At 47.3% G+C, this 24,562-nt stretch overlaps 1 protein-coding gene and 1 pseudogene across 1 annotated transcript in view; one reads left to right on the top strand and one right to left on the bottom strand.

Moving 5' to 3' along the window:
- The window catches only part of LOC144116072 (uncharacterized), a 68,293-nt gene extending 50,537 nt beyond the window's left edge, over positions 1-17,756 (top strand). Inside the window, exon 2 of the mRNA XM_077650726.1 lies at positions 15,758-17,756. Within this exon, the coding sequence (XP_077506852.1) occupies positions 15,758-16,140 (383 nt within the window). The 3' untranslated portion in view covers positions 16,141-17,756. The remainder of the gene's footprint in view (positions 1-15,757) is intronic.
- LOC144111264 (uncharacterized) lies at positions 9,576-12,837 on the bottom strand (annotated as a pseudogene).
- Positions 17,757-24,562: the final 6,806 nt, after the last annotated feature.

Below are 24,562 nucleotides of genomic sequence, written 5' to 3'. Positions count from 1 at the left end.
AAAGCACCCTCAGACTCATATTGCCCCAACCGGTGGAAGCGCCGCGAAACCGCGAAAAAGGCCATAAAAAACTAGGCGAAACTGTTTCTGGGAGGTTCACGAAAGCACACACGGCAGAAAGGAACAAGATAGCAATACTTTGGTGCCCTCCAGTATATGGTCGATCGTGCGCGCTTTGAGCGAGAAACGCCAGGGACAGCCGGGGTTCAGGGCTGAGGGAAATTTACAATGCTTAGAGCAGGTTGTACCATGTAAAAGCTGTGTCTGGAACGGCAGCACTACGGTACACAATAGTTTCGAGCGACGCTTCCGCGAGGCACACTGAGGAGTTCAGCACGAATATTGCCAATCAAAGCATCCTGTGCATCTAACAAAAACAACTTCGACGGCTTTTATGTATGCAGCTCACGGCGCGCTCTTGACTTTCAGCGCGCTGCCCCCATCCTACTGGTGTTAGTGAGGCCTGCGCGATAATTCTGAATGTGACGCTCACATCGCGGCTGCAGAAAACACGCAACTAATATATATGCAAGCGCTAAATTCCATAAAACGTATACCAAACTGTAACAGCGAGACACTTAAGATTAAGCCAGACAGTGAGGCGCGAGCGCGCGTACACACAAATGTAAGCAAGCAAAACAAAGTAGCGAGCGGTCCCACGCTAAGAAAGGCAATGCCGCGTCGGGCCATCTAGAACTGCATCACGGCCCCTTATTTTCGCTTTTATGAGTCTAAACCTACTTTTAAAATGGATATCGCAAAACCAAAGCCGCTGTAGTAAACGGCACCAGGCGAAATTCGTTGTATTCCATTGGCCATTTGAAATCGCAACGGTTGACCGTTGCGATTTCAAATTGCCGATGGAATACACATAGGCACGCAGGACGCAACGGTTTTGTGAACTTGTTACGCCAAGAGGGTTATAATGTGCAGTGAATTCATAACTACCTGAGGTGGGCAGGAACACTGAAGAAGCTTTGACCACTCTTGTCGGATGTGCTGTACTACCACTCTACGCTGCTCGGCTCCAACCCTGCCACAAGAGCCACAGACCACATCAAAAGATGTGAAGAGTGGCTCTACACCGAGACCCACACATATATTTCTATGAATAAAGTTATTACTACTACTACTCCCGTGATACGTCACGTCGGTCAGGCGAAAGTTCCGTTTCTCCTACTTTCGCCCACGCTGCCCGCGCGGCGGCGCTGACGCAATGTGTCATTTCTTTGATATTTTATTTTTAATACTTGGCGCGGACGAGTAATAGCCTTGCCGGTACTGGATGCCCCTGCCAACTTGAGCGACAGCGGAACAAAAAATTGCCCGTGGTGCACAAGATGGCTTTTACCGATATGCAACTGAATTTCCGAAGGGATTGGAAGCCAGTTCCATATTGAAGCAACTTTTTGTTCCGCTATCGCGCAACAGGTCTTTTTCTTTCGATCTATTATATAGTATAGCGGCCATCGAAGTGGGACCACACTGGGACCACTATTTTGCACAAAATGTGCAGCCACCCGTTTGACGCAGAATTTTCGAAGTGGTGTCAAATGATTTGGAACGTTCCTGGGGATAAAATTGCGGAATTCGCAATGACGACCTTTCCGCCCCCAAACCGTGCATTCCGAGGACCTCCAGATTGCCATTACGGCCGAACCATTTGTAGCGGGGAGTTCCGGATGGTGTCAGATGATTCGTCGTGTTGTGATGCGTATGTCTGTAACATTTATTGACTGATATAACGAGGAAATATGTTGGGTGAAGCGAAGGCGGCTGCAAATCGCAATAGTAGTGCAAAATCCATGAGGTAGAGTGGTGCATACGCCTAGAAACGCGCCGCTTTGTCGACTCATCGTGTGGGCTGCTTCTCGCAACAAGCCCAAGGAAAGCAGAGGAGGCACTTCCAGACTAGCACCCCTTGGCGAGCGAAATGGGAGGTGCCGTTCTGGGACCGCTAGGTGACGCCTGGCTTGGGCTAGCGGGTGCTTGGGTTGAGCAGGTGGCCGCGACCGTTGGCGGGAAAGGCGGCAAAGATGTTTGAACACTGTGAACACAGTTGTGCGCGGTAACCCCGTTCGCAGCAACCTTACTGGCCCATGAACGGAGAAACGCGGCTCCATGCCTGTTCGCAACGTGAGAAGTGTAACTGGCGCATGATCGGAGCTGAACACTGCTCTTTTCACCGCTCTCAGTACGTAGCGGCAATCTGCGCTTTCATTTTTTTTTTCTTTCATCGGAGGACGTTCGGCGCGAATCGGGTCTTCTCCATTCCACATTTCCAGACCCTGCGTGAAGCTTCTGGATCGTTGAGCCTTGCGCGATTGTTGAACAAACGTCCTGATGCTGCGCTGAACTTAGAACACGATGTATTTTCACGGGTAAACTCTTGGTCGCCGGTACGTGTAATTCCGTTCTCTCGTTGTGGAACTTTGGATGGAAACGCGGCGATTGCGCGAGAGCTCTCTTCGCGAGACTCGTCTCACTTCTCGACTCGCCGTGCTGGCTCACTGACTGCGGCGCTCGGTTCAAAGGCAGAGTATTTTATCCAGACAACACAATGCAGTTGCCTAGGTGGCAAACCAAAACGCGAATAAATTACTTGTCTGCAACGCAACTGTTTTGATCCCAGCCCCGCCGGCCGCTCATTGGCGAGGTGAAAGGAGAAAAAAGGATAAGAAACGCTCTTCGCTTGAAATTTCATTGCACGTTAAAGAATCCCGGAATCCGCTACGAACGTGCACTGACATCGCACAGCACACGGGCGCCTTACCGTTTCTTCATGGAGGAAAAACGGTAAGGCGCCCGTGTGCTGTGCGATGTCAGTGCATTTAAAGATCCCCAGATGGTCGAAATTATTCCGGAGCCCTTCACTACGGCACCTCTTTCTTCCTTTTTTCTTTCACTCCCTCCTTTATCCTATGCCTTACGGCGTGGTTCAGGTGTCCAACGATATATAAAAACAGATACTGCGCCATTTCCTTTCCCAAAAACCAACTATTGTTATATGCCTCGAGGCCCGGTGTAATCTCGATTCTCCTCCGCAGGCAGTGTCGTTGGCGCTTTTTGTCGGCGGCGTGATCGCTCCATGGTGTCAGCGCACGGACACAATTCGTCTGCGCATGCGCGTTCTAAGGCGTAATGCGAGTACACCGCCGTTCGCACTTCAGCTCGGGCTTTTCGCTCCCGCGCATTCGTTAAAATTTGCAGCTGCAGCGGAAAAAGATGAGCCCGGCACTCTTGTTATCGGCGTGTTCGTAATCGCAGTGCCAAGTGTTCTGCAGTTCCGGTGGTACATCATTTGTACAGTCGTCCACAGACCTGTCTAGAGTGCTCGAACTCCGTGCCGTCTGTGCTGGATGGACGGACGGACGGACGGATCCTTTAAATCAGGCGGTGGTTCAAGCCACCTAGCCATGACTTGTGAAATTTTGTCTTGATTTTAGCCACCGATCAGACAACCTTCGCTTGGTTACTTCTACCCTCTTAAAATCTACTTTCCTTCGCTGTCTTTAAACCCGAATGCTTTGGATAAATCAGCCCCGCTGCTTTTCACTGTGAAGCCCTTTACAGAAAAGTACCAAGTGTTCAGCCGTTTCCTCCTCCTACGCGCTCAGCGCACAACGTGTCTATCTCATAGTTGCTGTTTACAAACAATGCGGCAGCAGCGGGCCACGGCGTACCATTTGAGGTGCGGCGTAGGCCCACTTTCCTTAACTGCTCGAGTTTCTGTTTTTGGTCGTGCTCACAGGCTGACGTTTACGACGTTCACCGATATCTCAAGGTGGAATTCAGTGCGAAACTCTTGTTGCGTGCAAGGATCTGAGCGCGCTCGGCGACAACGATAGCACGGGTATTTCGTATACTGCGACACTGCTCGGAGCCGTCGGTCAAGAGACCGCCGCTGTTCACTGTGGGGCATTCGCGCTGTTCGTCCACCAGTATTTCAGTCTTGCGCTACGGAGTGCGCGTCGGCGTATTGTGGCAATGTTTCGATTCTTAATTGTGCGTGCAGTGTGCGTGTGCCATTCGCGCTCCCGTTTCCATCGGCAGTGAAACCTCTTTGCTACTTATGCGTGTTCTTGCAACGCTCAGCGATTGTAACTGGTGTTGATTATAATATAACTGTCATTTTATTGCTTTATCGGCGATTGCGCTTGTATCAGCGGCGGGGGTCATGACATATGGGCTGAGAGCGATACAGTAAAGGAAACAGCTGCGCTCGATTTGTTCTTAGTACATAGAAACTCTGTTGCATGCCCGTTTGAAGAGTTTAAAGCCCCAGCTCGATGGGCACATCCTAGACGGACGGGCAGAGCGCCTACGCGCACGGGCGTACGCTGGAGCTATCCGCATGCGCGAGGTGCGACGCGCGAGCAGGCGCGAGCGGTGGCACAGATATCTGGCATGTCAGATATCCGCACCTGCGCACGGGCGCTCGCGCGCGCGTCAGAAGCGGGATCTGGTTTACAACAATCGGATGACCGCGGGGCTCTCGGGGGCTTTTTTTTCATGGCTTGGCGCTCTTTCCACTCTTCTTCGCTGTTTAAGTTGTCCTTTGAGAGCCCCCCCCCCCTCCCCCAAAACCCCCTTTCTTCACGCCTTGAAATTTCTTCCGTGGGCCCGAGAGGAGGAATGAGCCAGCGCCAGAAGCATGGAGGTACATGCACCTTTTCGACGTTCGTCGCAGCGCTGGGAGCGCAGGCGCTCCTCACATGCGCGAGGAAGCGTTCATGGAGTTGCCGCTCAACGTTTGTGACGTAAGTGTATAGCGAGTGTACTTGCCTCGGGGACGTGCCGGGCTCAATTTAATTTGTTCTTATCGAAGTCAAGTCTGTATTTTTAGATTCGTTTCCTGTAGTAGGTTGGCTATTGCTTTTCTGGCTGAGGTCATGGTCAAGAAGTGTGAAAAAGGTGAATCATTTTCGCGCTTTGCGACAGTGAAAATGTTTCAACTGTCGATATGATTTCTGGATTTCGTTTGCCACCTTTCGTGTATTGTATGAACATTATTGCTCTAAGCTTTCTTAGTGTAATGAAGCTCTAACTGAATTTTGAGGCCTTTTCTCACACGTGATTATTGTGCCGATGTCCTGTGATAGTGTTATTTGAGGTATAAAGTACTTATTGGAATAAGAATGCACATATGCATTGAGTTGCAATGACGGCTGTGGTTATGTTGAAGAAATATAATGTGATGCGTTCATTACGTACGTAAATTGACTCTCATTGTCTGTATTGTGGATCGCAATTAAAGTGTACTGGACGGATGGACGGAAGGATGGACTAATGAATGGATGAGGCTGAACCCTTTAAATCCGGTGATGGCTCAAGCCACCTAGCCATGACTCGTGGAATTTCAATCTTGATTTTAGCCACCAATCAGATAACCTTTGCTTGTACTTCTGTCCAGTTAAAATCTACTTTTCCTTCACTGTCCTTAAACCCCAATGCTTTGAATAAATCAACCCTGCTGCTTTCCACTGTAGGGTGAAGCCCTTTACAGAAAAGTATCATGTGTTCAGCCGCTTCCTCCTCCTCTCCACACGCACCGCATAACGCGTATCTCGTGGTACCTGACTCTAGTCCAGAGAACTCCCGTCTTGGCCTCGAACAACAAAGAGCTTCCGCTACAATTCTCGTAGATATTTTCTTTGGCAATTTCCTGCTTCAAGATTGTGTATTTTCCCAGTGCCAATTTCGTCAGCATGGATAAGCATGTAGGGCTGGGCTAGTTGGTTCTGGGTATAATTATGGGACATCATTCCAGCGTGCAGCAACACACGGACAGAGAGAGTAGACACCATAGACGCCTTGCATAAACAATGCTTTAGGCATCACAACAAAGCCCCCCTCTTTTTTTGCAACCATCAGGGCTAAAACTTTGTTCTTCAGGTAATAAAAAGTGGATCTAGCATTGACCGCTTGGGGGCTAGCGGTGGCAAAGGGTGGCTTTGTCGTGATGCCAAGAGCATTGTTCAGGCCCGGCGTCTGTAGTGTCTGCTCTCTTTGTCCATGTGTTTATGTACACTGGAATGATGTCTGATAATTATTCATCAGCATCTCTGTTTTCCACAGAGCTCTCTGTTTCTTTAACCTTTTTCTTAACCAACAATTGCTGATTTGCCCCACCAACTGCTGTCCAGATATTTGCTTGTCAATTTTCTAGTTCGCTTTCACCATTTTGTATCCACATTCCTCATGTACAGCTAACTGAAAACTTTCCTAGCTCACTGCTTTCCCGCTTTTCTCTGAAGCACTCCTCAAATGCTATCTTTTTATTAGCTTTTCTGCTCACGAACGACGTGCATCCCATGTCACCCTGTGCCCTCTGATTTGATATGTAGCCATGTGCTCCCAAAGCTAGCCTCCCTACGCCAGGTTGGTTAATTTCTAACCTTGCTTGAACATCTGGTATCATGCACAGAACCGCAGTGCTGAAAGTCAGACTAGGAACCATCACTCCTTTCGAGATCCTTCTTAGCGCTTCGTACGTATTGTAATTCCACAATGCCCAATTTTTCATGAAAGCTGCATTCCTACTAGCTTTAGTCATTGCATATTTTTCATGCTCTGTCAGATATTCAGCACCGTTATTTATCTACACCCGAAGATACTTGTACTTATCCACTACTTTTAGCATGAACTCCTGTATTCTATGCTCGCCGCCCTCATCATTAAATGTCATGACGGCAGACTCTTCTTCTCTCAACTTGAAACCTAATCTATCTCCTTCTGTACTGCAGATGTCTATCAACTTCTACAAATCTTCCTTGTTGTCAGCCATAAGCACTGCATCATACCCATACATTACTCCCGGTAGTGAGTGTTTAATCCTTTCGCCTTGCTTGAAAAAAGAAAGATTGAAGCCTAATCCGCTCCTCTTTAGTTTGATCTCTAACCCTTTTTGGTACAACGTGAACAATAAACTAGACTGAGGGCATCCTTGCCTAAGCCCCCCTGTACCGCTAAAGGCCCTGATACATTTTTTCTCCCATTTTATAAGCACTCCGCTATCTGTACAAATTTCTCTTAAAAGATTAATTACTCCATCTTCCACATTCAATGTGCCCAGTATGTCCCACAAATCCTCTTGAATAACGTTGTCATAGGTTCCCCTGATATCCAGAAACGTTAGCCATAAGGGCCTGTATTCCTTTTCAGCAATCTCTATACACTGCGTCAATTAAAACAGATTGTCTCCCGACCTCCTTTGTTTCCAGAACCCCTTTTTTAGCTCCCCTAGCACACTCTCGTTCTCCACCCAAGCCTGCAGTCTGTCCTTGATAATCTGTATCACCACCCTGTAAACCACATACATCACTGTTATGGGGCTAGTTGTTTATGACAGCTTTGTCCCTCTTTCCCTGCTTAATGGCCATCCATCAACGGCTTTGCCATCCACTATAATTTTTCTCACTACTTCTCTTCATGTTTGCTTGGATTTTGGACCTAGCTTCTTTATTAACACAGCCACTATACCATCTGGTCCTCTCGACGTGCTACTAGGAACCTTCTTCTCTGCTCTTTCCCACTTTCTTTGTCCAAGTGAAACAATTGCGGTAACCGGACTAGCCTCCTTCGATAAATTATGTGCAACATTTCCTTGTTTTTAAAATTTTGCTGTCATCCTTGTTCCTATATTTTCTATTGCTTCGTCCCTTTCTAGCCGAATGCCCTGGTCTGTAACTATAAACCTTTGCTCTAGCTTAGTCTTATTACTCATGGAGTTGAGAAGTTTCCGAAATTTATGAGCTGTTTTTCTATCTTTTTTATATACTTTTGACATCCACTGGGCACCCTTTCTTCTAATTTTTCTCGTTGATCAAATAGGATGCTTTCCTTCTACACTTTATGAAGGTATCCCGTTTCCTGTCTACTTCAGCTTTGCCTTCTCCCCTCTTCTTGGAATATCTGCGTTCCTTGGACGCTTCTTGACGTTTTACTATAGCCTTCTTGACCTCCTCACCCCACCAACTCTTGGGTTTGCGTCTTTTTTTCCCTTTTGGCCTCACTCGCACCTTAGCTAGCTCTAGCTCAAGTAATCGAATTAATATGCTATAAGTCCATTGTGTTTCCTTATCCTGAAATATTTTTTTCTCAATTTGCTTGGCTGCTGCTTCAAATTGCTTTTCTGAGTAAAATTTCCCCTCTGATTGTTCATCTCCCTTCAGTTCTACATTTGTTTCTCTTCTGGAACTCGGCTTGATACGTTTGTGTGTCATTGCCTAGACTTCTGGAGCCATGGTAATGTATGCTTATTACCCCTAACCTATTATACATCCTATGTGACATAAGTGCATAACCTATCGTCGAGTGCAGACTCCCTGCCTCCCAAGTCACGAGCCCTTTACACTTCTCGGCACTGTTGCATGCAAAGAAATCATGCCTGTCGCACATATCCAGCAGTATGCTTTCTGTCGAATCTGTGTACCCATTCAGGTCTCCTATGTGTGCATTCATGTCGCCTAATATAATTATCTCGCCCTGTCCTCCTAGCTCATCAACGTCGCTTGCGATACAATCTACCAGTTTTCTGTCTTCCTCGTTGGCCGTGAGCGAAAAATCCCTCTCTCTCCTCCTCCTCCTCCTTGCAATGTACGCCACTGCCCCAACAGATAGCGCGCGACAGCAGCGCCTCCCGCTCGTCTCGTTCGGGCGCAGTGGGGCCGCGCGGGCACGCAGGAATCACGCGGTGAGCGGCGAACGACGCAGCACACATCCAAAGCGCGCTCACCACGAAGCTTGCGGCTTGCTGCCCATTCGTTCGGCGCGGAAGCTATGCTGGCGTTCGTGGCATCGGGTTTGTCAAGAATGATGTGCCGACGAACTACGACTGCAACTTGAGTACTGCGCGTTTCGGCAAGGCGCCTGGCAGCGATTTTAAGTCATTTGCCACTCCGCGCGTCCGTTTCACGGTACGCAGCAGAGCCATTTGTCTAACAGGCAAGGCGTCGCGCCGAACGGGCGATGGCGTTCTGTGGGCTCCCTGGCAGTGCTACAACATGCTGTCGCGTTCCACTCTTAAAGGCGAAGCTTAAGCGTCCTCCAATTTTTATGTATGAACGTCCTAATTCCATCTCCTTTCTGCTGCCCTCTGTTCTATTGCAATATTCCCATGCATAGTCTGGCTCGGCTGCTGGCCCGAAAGACGCGTGTTCTATCCCAGCCGCGGCGGTCGAATTTGGATGGAGGCGAAATTCTAGAGGTCCGTGTACTGTGCGATGTCAGTGCACGTTAAAGAACCCCAGGTAGTCGAAATTTCCGGAGCCCTTCACTACGGCGTCTCTCATAGCCTGAGTCGCATTGGGACGTTAAACACCCATAAACCAAACCAAACCATGCATAGTCTGGATTACAAGGTTGTTGCTCCATGTCCCTAAGACGTGTTTCGACTGAACCATGTACCATTAATTCCTCCTGCCTTAACTGTTCTTCTAGTTCTTCCCATTTCAGCCTATTCCTGCCACCATGCATGTTAATTTACCCTATATCTGAATTAACTTAGCACTGGTGCTTGCGTCTATTTCTTCTCCTATGGTTCCATCGTCCCTTTGATCTTGGTTCATCCTTGTCTACACTCGTGCCCTCAGGGCTCTTGGTCCCCCCAGAAACGCTGTAGCCTGGCGACCTATCCTACCCCCACCCTCTTTGCCAGTGGCACCACTGTAGCGAATGCCATCCTGTGCAAAAGGGTGGAAGCCGGCCTTGTACACATTCCTGTTAACTTCCTTTACCTCGTATCCTAGTCGTTGACTCATTAATCTAATTAGAGTATTAGCCTCAACTACCCTACTTTTCATCCCGCTAGACTGCCTCTGGACCTCTGAAATTGTGCATATGGTCACATGCACCCTCTCAGAGGCCTCTCTAAGGCTACACATCCCCGCTTCTGTTTCTCGAGATTCTGGCTCCTCCCCTTAAGCACATCATTAACTACAAGGTGTTCGTTATCCATGTTGTCCCCTACCACCTCCTGAGCTTTGGTCATTGCATCTACCATGCACTTCCCTGACTGGGCCTCCACCTGTACCCACCTGTCCGCCTTCACTCTCATTAAAATGCATTCCTCAACCCTCGCTATGTTTGAGTCACCCAATACTACCAGAACCCTTCTGTGCTGTAACCGTTCGCTTCCTGCCTGCGACTGTTGCCCTCCGAATCGCGCTAGCCGGCTCTCCTGCTGTCGTACACTACTGTTGCATGTCATCATGTCCGTTGTTACCTTTCCGTCTTCCCCATTCAAAGCCTGCTGCGCTGCCACGCGGTAGGGTCGATGATCCTCCTCGTTACAGCTACCTTCTGCGTGAGGAACAACTGTCTTTAGAGGTACCACACTCTCCTCGTCCATCACCTGACGCTGCCCCGAACCGCAGTGACCTGCCTGCCGTAACATGAGCGCTTCCACCTGCTCTTCTAGCTGGGCCTGGTTTTCCCGCTCGTCTTTCAGCTTGCCCACAATTCGCTCCATCAGGACGGCCTTAGTCCCCTCCCTCTTAAGCGACTTGGCGACCTGAGTTTCTAGCTTAATCTGTTCCTCTCGCTCCACCTTCAGGTCCCCATTGAGTTCCTTAATCCTAGCTGCCCATTCCACTTCCAACGTCCGAACGGCCTCCTCATAATGCTTACACAGCTTGAACGCGAAGCTAGCCTCTTGGACTGCCTTGGCTAAGCTCCCAAAATCAATCTCATCCAAATAATACCAACGCTTTCACTCCTCGCACTGCACTAGCTCCCCATCCACCCTGGCTTTCCTAGCTTGCGAACCCATCGTCTGACTAACTACTTAATGTAAAAGCCCGCCAAAATTCCCAAACAAAGCCCTACGGCACACGCACATCCGCTAGCCTTCCTGCCCCTAACACGGGTTAAAACCACCACCCCTACAGCATGTACAAAAACAAATATCAAAAGCACTTAGCTTCGAACAAGGTCGCTGTAGCTCCACAAAAAGCATCCTCCTTTGATGGCGTCACAAGCAGAAGCCTATGCAGTGACATTACAAGCTAGTATTTCACCAAGTAAAGAAACTTGGTGCATATAGCTGCAGCTCTGTACGTTAAATATGAAACACAGCATTGAAATAATGCACAACACTGTGGAACATTTACTGCAGCCAGTGGGTACTCCTAAACTTCTAGAAGCAGTCTGAAAAATTACGGTCATGTATATTATACACCAAATTAGATCTGTGGATGTGAACCATGCTATATTGCAGTGGTACAAGTTAGTATTTATGGATCATTCTTAAGGGGGGCGGTCCCATTTTAAACATTTATTTCTTGGACTTTTTTCTTAGAGAGAAAGGGGTTCTGTATGGTTTTCCTGTGTAAAATATCAGGTTTTGGGAAGGAGGCGACAGCCCCTCCCCCATAAATCCTCCCCTGCCGTGTTACTATAGGCACTTTTGGCCATTTAAGTTTCTTTCACCTGTATGAGTGGCTCCTGGAGTTGTGAATCAAAAGTCATTGTTGACATGGCCTTCATTATGAACACGTTATGATACTAAATTTTGCATTCAGGGTCAAGTACTTAAACTTTTTAGTATATTTGCCCAACCTGACTGCTGTATAAGACAGCATTCCTGGCATGGCCAGCCACGCAAAAACCTGCAATGAAGATAAATACATTATTCAAGACTGAAAAAAAATACTGAAGGATTTTTCTTGTCCTCACTGCTGCAAAAGAAGGCACCGTTGACACGGCCAGCTACCGAAACATATGCAATGGAGGCAGATTGCAATATTCAACATCAAGAGCAGCATTAAAAGGCAGGTTGAACACTAAGCTAGGACTTGACCATGCATGACAGCATTCTTCACGAATCGGCAGAAAGCAAGCATGTGCACATTCATTCGGCCTAAATCTGAGAGGGTTGTGCTATTCACCAGAAAGCGTGAATAAAGTGTGGCCAGTATCTAGGCCACTTTTGCGCGAGCATAGCAAGCAAAGAACCCGACTTCAAAAACCTTGCTCAGGGATCTCATGCATAAAATTCTAAATTCATTCTAGCAAAGAAATATTTATTTACATCCTCATGAGCACATTTGACAGTTGTCCACTCAAAAATCATTACGCTATCAAATACAAAGTGCTGCAGAGGGCCATTTAAATATACGCCTCGTGCCAGTAAGCTGGACGGAGAAAGCTTCCAGGTTAACCATGCACTACAACTTTTTAGGAAGCTTAAGTTTAAAAGCAGTACTTTACACTGCATTAAGGCGGAATAGTTGGTTCGGAAGCATCATGAAACACACAGCGTGATTCAAGACACAGTATAAAAAAAGGAATTATAGATAATGCACGGCAGAGAGTAATAAGTTCAGTTTCAGTGGCACCATGTATAACTGTTTTACAGATAAAGAGAGAACTCAAACAAGCATGCCCTTCAAAGTGTATGCTAGATTTAGTTTTCTCCTTCTGTATTTTGGCAAAAGCTGTGTATTTATACACAATTCCACTGAACTAAAATTTTGTGCCCTTCACCTCGCCTGATGAAGTTAACCTTAATATGAAGTGGCTGGCTTGTTGGTTCATCATACTGAGGAATACAGACAGTAGCAACACGGACAAGAAAGACGGACGCAAACACAGGCGCTGGCTAGGTTGTTAGCCAGCATCTGTGTTTGTGTCCGACTTTCTTGTCCGTGTTGCTACTGCGCTGTAGTTCTCAGTAAGTTAACCTTTTAGTCCTGCAATTAACACGAGACTACAATGGACACGACATAAATATACCAGCATATTTTGTCAAGTGCAGCCTACAAGGACTACAGGAACGCATACCTCCACCGTCACAAAACGAAGCAGGCAAAAGCAGTGGAAGACATTGGGTACCATGGTGGGCTATCGCTATAAGTGAAAGTTTCTTCCCGTGCTTACCACAGTTGCGATAAGCGCCTTCGCCGAATGCTACTTGATTATGACCAAGGCCGGATTGTTTCGTTCGAATAAGAGATCGGGGATGACACGGAGACAACGCGGCCCAGAGCAATAATTGGAAGCAGCCGAAAGTCTCGCACGGATATTTCCGAGGTCTCTGTTCTCTGTAAGGCTTTTAAGAATGAAAAGGCAAATAATGGTTCACATCTACATCATCTAGCCAGCATTAGAAGCATAGTGTGGGCTCACTTTCATCTCTTTGGAATGTGTTCGAGAGCTTCGAGGATGCCGGTGCATCGTGTCAATTTGGTGCGCTGTTGCAGCTGAGAGGAAGACAGGATCGGCTATTCATACATTTTCTGGCTCCTTCTACTCGTCAGAACTTCATTTGTATACCACATAGACTGTCAGCTTCTTTAGCTTGTTCGTATCTAGAACTGCAGGCGGCAAGTGCGCTGTGGTAGAGCGTTCAAATCTGTGATGCGCTGCCGAGTTTGTGGCGGAAAGCATGCTTTCAACTACGGTTCTTCCACTTCATCTAACTGCTGTCTGTGCCGCAGTTATTTTACCCATACGGCGATGTCATCAGCGTGTTTAACAGATCCTTTAGAACAGATGCCTGTGCATTGTTGGAATTAAAACAAAATCATTATTATATGCTGGCCTTCTTAATTCTGCACCTGATGTGGAGGCAGCTTTGACTACATCAGCTATTGAAAAGGCACCCACTGGTGTGGTGGAAGATACGCTTAATTCGTTCAGCGAGGCGTTATCATAAGGTCACCTTCAGGCTATGCGGAAGAGACTACATCTCTGCTACTTAGTGTTCTTCCTAATTCCCAACAGTCCTTACCGTTGTGACGCATTGCGTGTGTTGCCAGTCATAAACATCACCGACACTGAATTGGCTCACACAGCGAAGTTAGCCACGTAGATCTAGAAATGGTGTCCTATTCGGAAACGGCGAGCTTTTCATAAAAGTCCTAGTAATATAACTCGTCACCCGGACATGCTGGAAGAGAGAGTTGCATCTTTTCCCACTGGTACAGTAATAATTTCCCCTCATATTTCCTGATTTGCTGCATGCTTATTCAAAACACAACACCTGCTTATAGCAGTCTTGCAAAAAAAACAGCTTTGAGTGTACTTTAGGATGTTTGGCGCAGATCGTATTACAGTAGAGTCCAGATATTTCAAATATTGGCTCTATCGAACACACAGATTATCCCCTGGAATATACCATGTAAAAGTATGTATGAAAGTTGCGCTGTGCATCGAACTGCGCACCGGCCGTGCAAGTGGTGCTTCTCCTAACTGCACTCTTCGGTCACTTTCCGGGACTGATTAGCTGCTCGGCCTTTGGCAGCTGCTTGCAGCGGCATCAGCACTGTGAATCCGCTTGACGAGGTGAATGAGGGTTTGCTTGAGGGTGGCCTTCGGTCTCTTGTACTCATTTTCCACGCCACATCGCTGTCATGCTGCCAAGCCAGCCAATATAACTAAAGGTTGACGGCGGCCCTGACAAGGCATTGTGGAAACCTAGTGTACCTTGATTTTAATGACCGATAATTCTATTTATAATGTTGCGGTGGCACGGTTATGTACCCTATAAGGTAGCGGCTAGTTCCAAAGCACCATCCATAGCAGCTTCGATGCAAAGCAGGTTACACGTAGCAGTGCCTTGAGAGCTATGCGCTGCCAGAACGCCGGCGGGCAGCATGTAGCTGCAAGTATAACGCTGCACTAGCGCAATGTATTCTTGCTTGTAGGTTACAGACAAGTTTATCTATTGCTATTTTTATATATCGAATCATCGATATATTGAGCTATTTCGCGTTCCCTTCCATTTCAAGATATTCGGGTTTGACTGTACTTGAGTCTGGGGAAGGGCGAGCGCTAGATAAATAAAATTTTATTTGTCTTGATAAGCTTTGTCGGACAGAGCGTACTAAAATTTTGCGCATTTTATTCTCCGTTTGTCCGAACTATACAAGCTCAAATGTTTACTTCTGCGGGTAGGTTTGAGTTTTCATAAATTCTTTCTACGAGACCGTGCTGTGGAATGTTGTGTTCAATTTGGGTTTATGTGGGTAAGTCAGTAAGAGCAAGTGTTAAATTCTATTAAGACTGCATTTTCCTGCCATTGTATTTAATGCATTTTTGAATACTCAGTGAATTTTCTGTGTCATATTATTCTCCCTCTCAGTGTAGCGAAAATGCTGCGGTGGGCATATATTCTCAGGCCTTTTCTTGGAGCTACCATATACCGTAGTGTAAGAGCCACCCAGCCCGAATTAGCAGCAAACACCAATTGCGTTTATCGTGTAATTTTCCTCGCGCGCAATGTTGTGCGCAGAGCTACCGGATGGCAACAGGTGCCTGTGACACGCACTATGCGACCGTATAGTGCGTTCTGTTAATTCTGGCTCTGCGTGGAACTGCTACAGTGAGGAGGCTTCGCCATTATGCCACTATGTTGCGCATCCTACGCCTTGGCACCAGAAAGAACAAAAGCCTTACCGTCACGCTCGTTTGCTGAGCAAAAGAAAGAATTAAATATTTAGCATAGTGCGATACGCTATCGCGAACCGGTTCTTCAAGGCGCAGCTGGGCCGCCGCGAAAACGGATCACGGTAGCGGATCGCGGATCGGGCTATGGTAAAATTAAATCTCTCTGTGCGAGCGGTCCGCTTTTTTGCAGCCACGCGGCGCGCACGCCTAAGCGCCGGCGCGCGAGAAGAGATGTCCGCATCTGTGCCGTCCGCGGAAGCAGCTGCTAAATAGGCGAAAGAATTGAAACAACGGCAAACGGTCGTAAGTAGGCCAGTTGTTCTGGGCCAGTGGCCAACTGACGTCCGACGCGCGCGTGTATGTGCAGTGCTGGAGCTGAGCAGCAACGGTTCGGACTCATCAGAGTACAGCGGCACCACTTCGACGGCGGCGCTGCCCACGGCTGCGGTGCTGCACTACCCGCAGCCACCGGTGTCGGCGTCGGGGCGCCGGGGCTGCCGGTGCGGCGCGGCGAGCATCAACCCTGGCAGTCTGACGTGCTTGGGCCAGCGGTGCCCGTGCTACGTGGCCGGCTCGAGCTGCGCGAAGTGCCGCTGCAAAGGGTGCCGAAATCCCATCGACAAGATCACCCAGATCTGGGGCGAGGCCCTTCAGGTGGGCGCCCACGAGTCGGCCAAGTCTGGCGCCGACGGCAAGCCGCCCAAGGGACGGACACACGTGGTGCATATCCTGCATTTGGACCACAAGTGACCAGTGCCGTGGATCTCTCCTTTTTTTCCGAGTCTCAGTTCTACTTTCATTATTGCTTTCCCTGTTTTCTGCATCCAATGACATCTGAAGAGCTATTGGAAAAGGAGAAAGAAAGCAGTGTGGTGAACGGTGATGCTGCAGGAAACTCCAGCAAAAGTCAAACTTGGTATGCTACATTTTTTCTTTGTTTTCGATCATCCAGTCTTCGTTATGACGGAAAGTCCACCCTGGAAACTCGCAATGCTTCCCAGGGCCATTTGCCTTGAGTTTCATATCTTGTGGTTAGTCTCGGGGTAAATCATCAAGCTTTAACCATGCATGCCTTATTTAATAAGAATTTTTGAAGCACTAGTATGACATTGTGTGGTGAATTGTCACTGGTTCAGTTTCAGAACTCTGCAGCATCTGACCACTGCGCGGAATTCTGTCATGTTAGCAATATTTACCATCAGCTATCCTTTCTTTTCTATAACATTTGAGTCAATAGCACTGTAATAAAAAATAGCAAAACGGAAATGGGGCAAAACATCAGCTGGAAGATATGCTGCTTTTATGAAAAATTACTGCATGGTTTACGCCGGCATTCTTTATGCCTTGCCTTTTGTGCTTCTTGTCACGTGACTTGAGCTATCACATATTGAAGAATGGCGCCTTTAGCAGCTTTGTACTGAACCTGGATTAAGCTCAGAGGTTTCGATTATGTTTTTTGCAGTTATATGCCTATCTGTGGTCAATGTTCAGCCCATATGCCTATTGAGCAAAGCAATATTTGCATTCTTCAGGCCACCCTCGAAAGCAAGTTATCTTTGTGATCAGTAACTCCGAAACCGGAACCCAGTAACTCCAATTGGTTCCACTTAATACCAGTTGGAATTTCAATTGGAACCAATGGACTTTTCAGCAGGGATCAGTGCACACTAAACCTCAGATGGTCAAAGTTATTTCGGAACCCTACACTACAGGCACTCTTCCTCTTTTTCACTCCCTCATACATTCCTTTCCTCACGGCATATTGGAATTGCTTGGTTCCGTAAATCCAACACAGTTTGTACGTTAACACAGTTTTCATTCAGACACCACTGCGCTCAAGTTACATATTGGCCTTTCTTTTTCCACCGAGGAATTTGTCTGGTAGCACTTCCTGCCGAATATTTAACACAAACGACTAACTGCTTTCTTCAGACAAGCAGCTTTTTTACTGATGAAACTCACTCCGTCCGATAGCGGGGCCATTTCTCCAGACTACGGGCCGGCCGGCAATGTGAGAGTTCCTCTGCTTTTCTTTGTAAATGACCAATTGCTTTCCTCTCCGCAGGTGGTCACGAGATTTGTGTTTTTCAGTTTTCTGTCGTTTATTTTTTTCATTACACTCTCTTTCGGGGACCTGCTAGTTAAAAACATTGTTGTGCTTTGAAGGGGCGAATACACTGCCTCATCTGATATTTAAATGGCTCATGTAGTAATTTTTGTAGGACTTCATTTTCTCCCTTGTGCTTTTAATTTAATGGTCTGTCGATACAGCACATATTTTAGTTTTCATGTTTGATGTCAAACCGACCACGCAGTCCGAGCGAGGCTGCGCAGTGGTTATCAGTGATTGTCTGAACATCTCTGTTAAAACGAAAATAAAAATTTAATGAATTGAGTGTGTGTGTTCTGCTTGCATCCTGATTGCTTAACGAGGTACTGAGACATTCTGTTCAGGTCCAAGCTGTCGGGCCTTTCTCGGCCAAGCAACGCGACAAGACTTTATTTCTTCGTTCATGCAACAAGAATGAAAATCGCGTGCATTTTGGTCAGGAAATGAAGAGGTAAATTTTTTTTAATCCTTTAATGATTGTGCCTTGTGATGCCTGCAGCATTTTACGCTCAAATTCTACAAGTGAAATTGTTTTCGGTGTGTAGTCTTTTCCCCCAGACCTTGTGTTTGTTTTTACATAGAAGGAAAAAGAATGCACCGGAGGAATAGCTCCCAGCTGGCATCTTTTTTTTCTTCTTTGCTCGAGCTGGAGGAGAAGTTGGGTGATACTTAATGTCAACCAGCTTGCTTGCTTCGTGTTTTTTGTGTCTCAAAAGCCATTGTTAAAGTATAATGATAGGTAGGTGGGTAACAACTTTATTTCGGAGAGATTTTAGGGAAAGGTTGCATATCAGACGGCCCCAAGGTTATGAGCCGCGGCGGCCTCCGCAGCCCTCCTACCTCACTTGAGTCGTGGCTCCGAGCTGCGGAACAGATCCTCCCACTGTTTGGTTGTAATGACTGTTGGGTGTGTGAAGGGTAGGTCTGGACATTCCCAAAGGAACTGATTGTGAGCACAATTTGCATGTTGGTGTGTATCTCTCTGGGTGTATTCTGGAGTGTAGAGCCGGTGTGGGTAGGTACGATCGTCTGTAGCCGTCGCCATGCGCTCGCTTGATTTTTGGTGAGCGTCTTGTCCGCGGGTTGATAGGGGGTCCGCTACAGTCACTATGCTGAATATCTTGGTAAGTTTGGGGGCTGTCCCTGGACCCGGATGCCCATTTCTCGTTCAGTAATTTCTCTCGCCCGGTTTACTGGGAACATCTTATCCTTCCGCTTCTGGAGAGCAGGCTTTACAGGTTCTGTAATTCCGCAGAAAAGACTTCTTTCCGCGCCAGTAACCTGAGGTCTCATTCGTGCTAGGTCTATGACCTAGTTAAAGAGACTGAGGACAGCTCCATGAATTTTTTTTTTGTTAGCAAAGTGCGATAGCTCGGCATTTGTCTTTGTTGGCACTTGTCCAGCAGCGAAAGATGGATTTATTGCTAAGAGGTTTGGATTCGAAGTTGAAAATTTTTCCCGCCGCTCCGATTCAAACCCTGGACTATCTGATCCGAAATAGGAAAAAGTGGCATGAAACATGACGTAAAGCTCGTACTCCGTGATTGCTGGAAACAAGCAGTGCGGTAGTGCTGTCTAGCAGCAGTCGAAATAAAAGCTACCGCCGGCCAGACGTTAAAGGCATGTATCAGCCGTCGCTACCGTTGCTTCGTTTACGTTTACACCAGCGTCTTGCCAGCGTTACGATTGATCCCGTAGCCGATAATGACAGTGAAGTTCTTGCAAAGAACTCCAGCCAGCACTTCAGCGGCCTCATCCTAATGTAGCATGTGATATGCTTTTGAGCGCTGGCTTGAGTGGCCGGATATCAAGCATGTCCGAGCGCCGAGGAGCCGGCGTCGGCAGCAATTAAGCCACGCTGACGGTTCGGGAGCTGTCATCGGAGCCACAGTCACGACTGATGAGTAGAGACTGTTACGTGCGGACTTATGTAAATTCTGTAATAGTTCTCATAGATTGTAGTGCTGCCCAGCGTCTTGGTACCTTCACTGAGCGAACACGCCGAGCTGTGCGTTTGCTAATATCGAGGTACTGCAAAATGGCATTCTTCTGGGCTAGTTGGTATGATTCCATCTATGCAGTGCTGTGTTCCGTGTTTCAATGTCTCTCTCTACGTCCCGGCGTCCCAAAATTCACGCTAGCCCACAGATGGACTAATCTCGAAGCTCATGCAACAACGCCCCAGGAGTGCGACGATTACAACTGCTGCTCCGCGCTGAGGTTGTTTACATGGCTGTGCGCAAACAGTACTACTCGTTTGCGTGGCATAAAATGCCAGGTTGGTTATCCTTATCTTAAATATTACGTACTCTTGCTCAAAAATTTTACTTTTACTCATTTACTTACCATGATAACACTGCAATAATCGCTGATGATGCTACATCGCCTGCCTATAGGGAACGCTTCGCGTAGTATACCGGCGATTTCCGCTAATTTTATCTGCTTTCTCTTATGTCACAAAAATTTAATTTTAAATCGGTTTAGCTAAATAAGCGTTCGGGCATTACTTGAATTAATGACAACAACCAGATTTGTTGTGCACAGTCGACGCCGCCGGCTGCTGCAAGCTGCCTTCTGCACATGCTAGGTAGACCGGGTCACATATATCGGCACTTCCCCCATATTGTACTCGCGTCCTCCGGTGTAAACAGCCATCGCTTTGAGGGCACTGTAGCCAAAATTACGCTCGATAGCTATTCGCAGGCGCTAAAACGTGCGAATTCGTTCTCCGCAATCGGCGAAATCGCACACGCGAATCTTGCGTACTTGCAAGGCCTCGTCACGAAAGGTGCCGGCGGTTCACCGTCAACCGAATTTTCAAGAATATGGCAAAAGTTCCTCACTAATTAGTAAAAAAGTGTGAAGATATGATATGTAGTTGCTTGTTTCGCTTTTTTGAATACGGATAAGGTACACAAGCGCAGTTTTTTCCGGCCGTTGCCTCACCGGGCGTGAAGCTTTCGCTCGGCCGCACAAGCCCAGGCGACGGCGGCGAGCGGCACCATCGTGTGGCGTTTTCTGCCCGTGTCGCTTGCCTCGCCTATCGGTTCTATGCGCAGGCACCCAATGAAAGAACATCTTCGCTGGTGCACGCACATCGCGTATATCGCCGTGGTTAGCATACGGTACAATAAGTTTTAAAATTCTTAAGTTTATAGAATGTCATACCAACTATAGTCCCCTACCACTTTCTTCTGGTTCCCACTAAGTTGACTCTAACTACAGTACGCGATCGTTGATGGTGCTGGCGTCGTCGTCGGTCTAGCGTGACAGACCACTGCGTCAGCGACGGCATTTGCGTACCGATCAGCCCACCGACCGACGTTCGCCGTCGCATCGGCCTATAGCGTGACCGGACCCTACCTATACCTAAGAAAAACTGCGTTACTGTTATTATCGCTTTTGCGGTACCAGTAATTCATATATGGGGGACGACTTCTACTTCGATCGCCCGCGAAAGAGCAGGGGGGAATGAGACTTCGCTGCGCATATTGCAGCAACGAGAGAAGACGACGTTGCTCCGTGCACGTGCTAGTGACCACACGAGAGCTTTCAATATGGCGGTCGCTGCCGGTGGGTGGAGTCTCCCGGTCTCAATTTCGATCGTATTTGGGCAGCCAAATTTCGGAAATTGAATCATAAGCTCTTGCATTAGATCACTACGATTACTTTTTTCCCGCATGCGCACGCATCATTGCGACAGTGCGCAAAGGCTTCGCAAGAGCCAACAATGCAGCGCATGAATGCATCACCTGTGCGCACAAGTTGGTTCAACTTCAACTTTTTTCCGCATGAGCGGATGGTCGCATCACGCTATTGGCTGCTGTCCCGTGACGTAGCAGCGGACCGGTGCCAGGCCGCGCCTCCTCAGCAAGATGGCCGCCCGCGAAGCGGTGTGAAAAACCAGGCAGTGCCTCCTCTATACTTAACCAGGCCTAGTAGGTGGTAGGTGTGCCGAGAAATACATTTACGAGTGTTGACAGCGACTTCGAGCTTCACTGTGTGCAACTGCGGCAAGCGGCAGTTTCCCCCAAGTTGTTTTGTCGTCGTCTGCACTGAGGTGACCGAGCGGCTACGCTAGACGTAACAGTGCCGGTGTCGCGATGTGTTTATTTGGAGCCGTTTGTGATGGCTTCAAGTGTTTTTTATTCGCGCTACGATCTTGACGAACAGCAGAGAGAAGCAGCTCCCCAGGGTGAATTTCCTGTGCATACAGCAAGCTTCACAGCGCAGTGACAAACGTCAGTGTAGTGAAAATGAATGCAGTCGGAACGAGTGCTTTCGCGTCAGTCATTGATCTCGCCTGCAAGTATAATTACGTTTGAAAAGCTTACTACGCACGCCTTGTTTTCCGAGTGCTGAAATGTACAGAGCTGTACAGCAGATCCTGGTTCGGGTGCACGCGTGTGTACTGGGTTTGAGAACTGCCGTGAGTGCGACGTGACGAAATTAACTTCGAGCTCTGCAGCGAGTCGCAATCGTTGCAGTGGTTGCAGTGATCGCGAGCACAAGTCGTAGTGCTGCGCCGTAGCCATCACCGATATCGATCGTAGTTCGGGTGTACTACTGTGTTAGACAACCGCCGTGAGTGCGACGAGACCATTCTGCAAGTTGTGTTTTGCGTATGCGAAACGACCTCGGCTGCACGGCCGTTGGGCTGTTTTCTGCCGGGACTACAGAAGCGTCACCAGCATTCTGCGGCATTGTGCTCCATAAAGTGCAATTTGCGACTATGAGTGGCCGGATTACGATGGTATGCCGTCGGCACTGTGAATTCTGTGTGAAAACATCGGTGTGCATGGCAGCTCTCACACCTGGAGAGTTTTTTTAATTTCCTGCCGGCTGCGGGGGCCCATATCTGCAATAAATATTTGCGTAACAAATGGAATGAATACAGCTTCCCCTGCATGTGATCATGGTCTGAGCCAAAGCAGTAGTGTTAAGTTTGGGTTGTAACATATCACCAGATCAGGAACGCTTATGTACGAACAAAAACCATTGTCGCAACTCATTCACCGGTGTTTCACAATGCAGAAGTATCCAATATGGGCCCACTAGTGCAGCTCTTATTCATGGGCATTTCATTTTATTGCCAACAAAGAAAAAAAGACCACAGCAGATGCTTACGCTTCTCAAAGCAAGGAACCCATATACAATTCTGCCTTATTAATATGAACACTTTGGTTCTGGATCAGAACTGTACATGCAGAGTTTTCCATAATAGTGAATCGTGATTAAAAATCAAAAGCACTTTCAGTAAACTGCTGTGATTATAATTTATTTTTGCTTAGCAGCGTGCAGTGAAGCTGGATTTTAGACAAATGCTTGCAATATAAGTACATTATCGTGGTTGCCATGGCTATTGGTAAAATGCAGCTATATCGAAGTGCTCCGTGAGCCACGACAATCGGGATAGAAACTGTACTCCTTGAATCAGCGTCTGATCCCATATTTATTGTTGCTTTCACTACACTGCTGTCGCCGAGGTGCTCAACAACCTGGCTTTATTGGTGTCGAACAGTTTTTAACTAGCGCTTCTTAAGTAAGCTGTACCAGCTTGTGTGAGACATTCTCGAAGCCCTTAGACGCATATGTCATCAATGCACATGAACACGTGTATCTGCTGTGCTTATTTACCTGTGACTGCCTGCAGTGAACATTATATTCCTGCTGGATGAAGGCGATGGTTGACCTATGAGAATGTATTTGCCATAAATGTAGAATGCTTCCTAGATTTCCTTCACCTTTTTTTTGCATTTGCTGCATTTCTAAATTTGTTTGCTTGAATGTAGATGCTTGTTTGCACCTTCCACAATGCTCAGCCATAGGTTTCTGTGGACGCACATCTGTTCACATTTGTCGTATGGTCGCGACAGGGCCATATGTGTGCGTATTGCCAAAACCACGTTAACAAGATTTAATCTGATTTTGCAAAATGTGCTATGCGCTATTGCACGGTGGTTGGCCCTCCAATGCTGACATTGAGCCGTTTCTGCACATCCTATAGTGCCGGTGCAGCCATCGACCTGTCGAGGTTCAGATCACATTTAAGTTCAACCCATTTCCTCACTGCTTGGATTGTATTTGAAGATTCCCTGCTTTGCACCTGTGCTGAGTTCTCCTCGTGCCCGCCGTGCTTTAACTCGAGCAGTTTTTTTTCCTGCTTCCTGTGTGCTCTGTTAAAAAGAAAACATTAAATTAGTGTTGCAAGTAAACATCTGTGAGATTGTGACAAAAAGGTTATACAGTCAGCCAGCGGCTTAAAAAAATAATTCGTACAGTGAACAAAGTGTGCCAGGAAATGAGTCGCCGAGCCTTTCAGTGCCAATGATTTTGACACCAGAACGAGAAGTACTTTGTCAGTCAGAAAGTGCAAGCGGAGAGAGTCGGCGTGCCTGGCAGTTCAATGTTTATCAAAAACTGCACGCTATGCTGCAAGGGGTATGAGGCCAATTCCAGGGTGCAACAGTCATATGATTCAGTCTGTATTTGTCGCCAAACACTTCTAACAGTCCTTGCACTATGTTATAGTAGCTGGTTACCACAGTCCAGATGTTCGCATTGCAGTCCATATTACACGACAAAAATATGCGGGTGCCAATGGGCTTCGTGCATTTAAACGCTGGCATTTTTTCAAACAGCAAGTTTCTATGTTTAGGCATGCATGCTTTGATAAAGTTTCATCCCCAGAAAAACTGTCCATAATGCGAGCCGTCGTATCACAGGGTGGATATTAATGAGGCATGGCTGCATAGAACAGAATGTGGTAAATTTTTTTAGTTCTGATAATATCACAAGCACCAAATCATTGCACCATTTCTATGACTAGCATGGATTTCTAATCGTGAAAAACACTATATACTCTCACACTGCTAAATTTTTGTGGCCCATTAAATTGTTCCTTCCAGATCGGTACGCTTTTTGAAAAGCATTCATGTGATAGCCAACTTTTCGTTCTTCGTGGCATACACTTGCACCTTAGTCTCTTTGAGAAAGCATGCGATAAAATCCTTTATAAAGTAATGTCTTGCATCATAACTGTACTGAGCGGGATGTAAGCGA

The sequence above is a fragment of the Amblyomma americanum genome, chromosome 1 (assembly GCF_052857255.1).
Source record: "Amblyomma americanum isolate KBUSLIRL-KWMA chromosome 1, ASM5285725v1, whole genome shotgun sequence".
NCBI lineage: Eukaryota > Metazoa > Arthropoda > Arachnida > Ixodida > Ixodidae > Amblyomma > Amblyomma americanum.
This window is presented reverse-complemented; position numbering and strand designations above follow the sequence as displayed.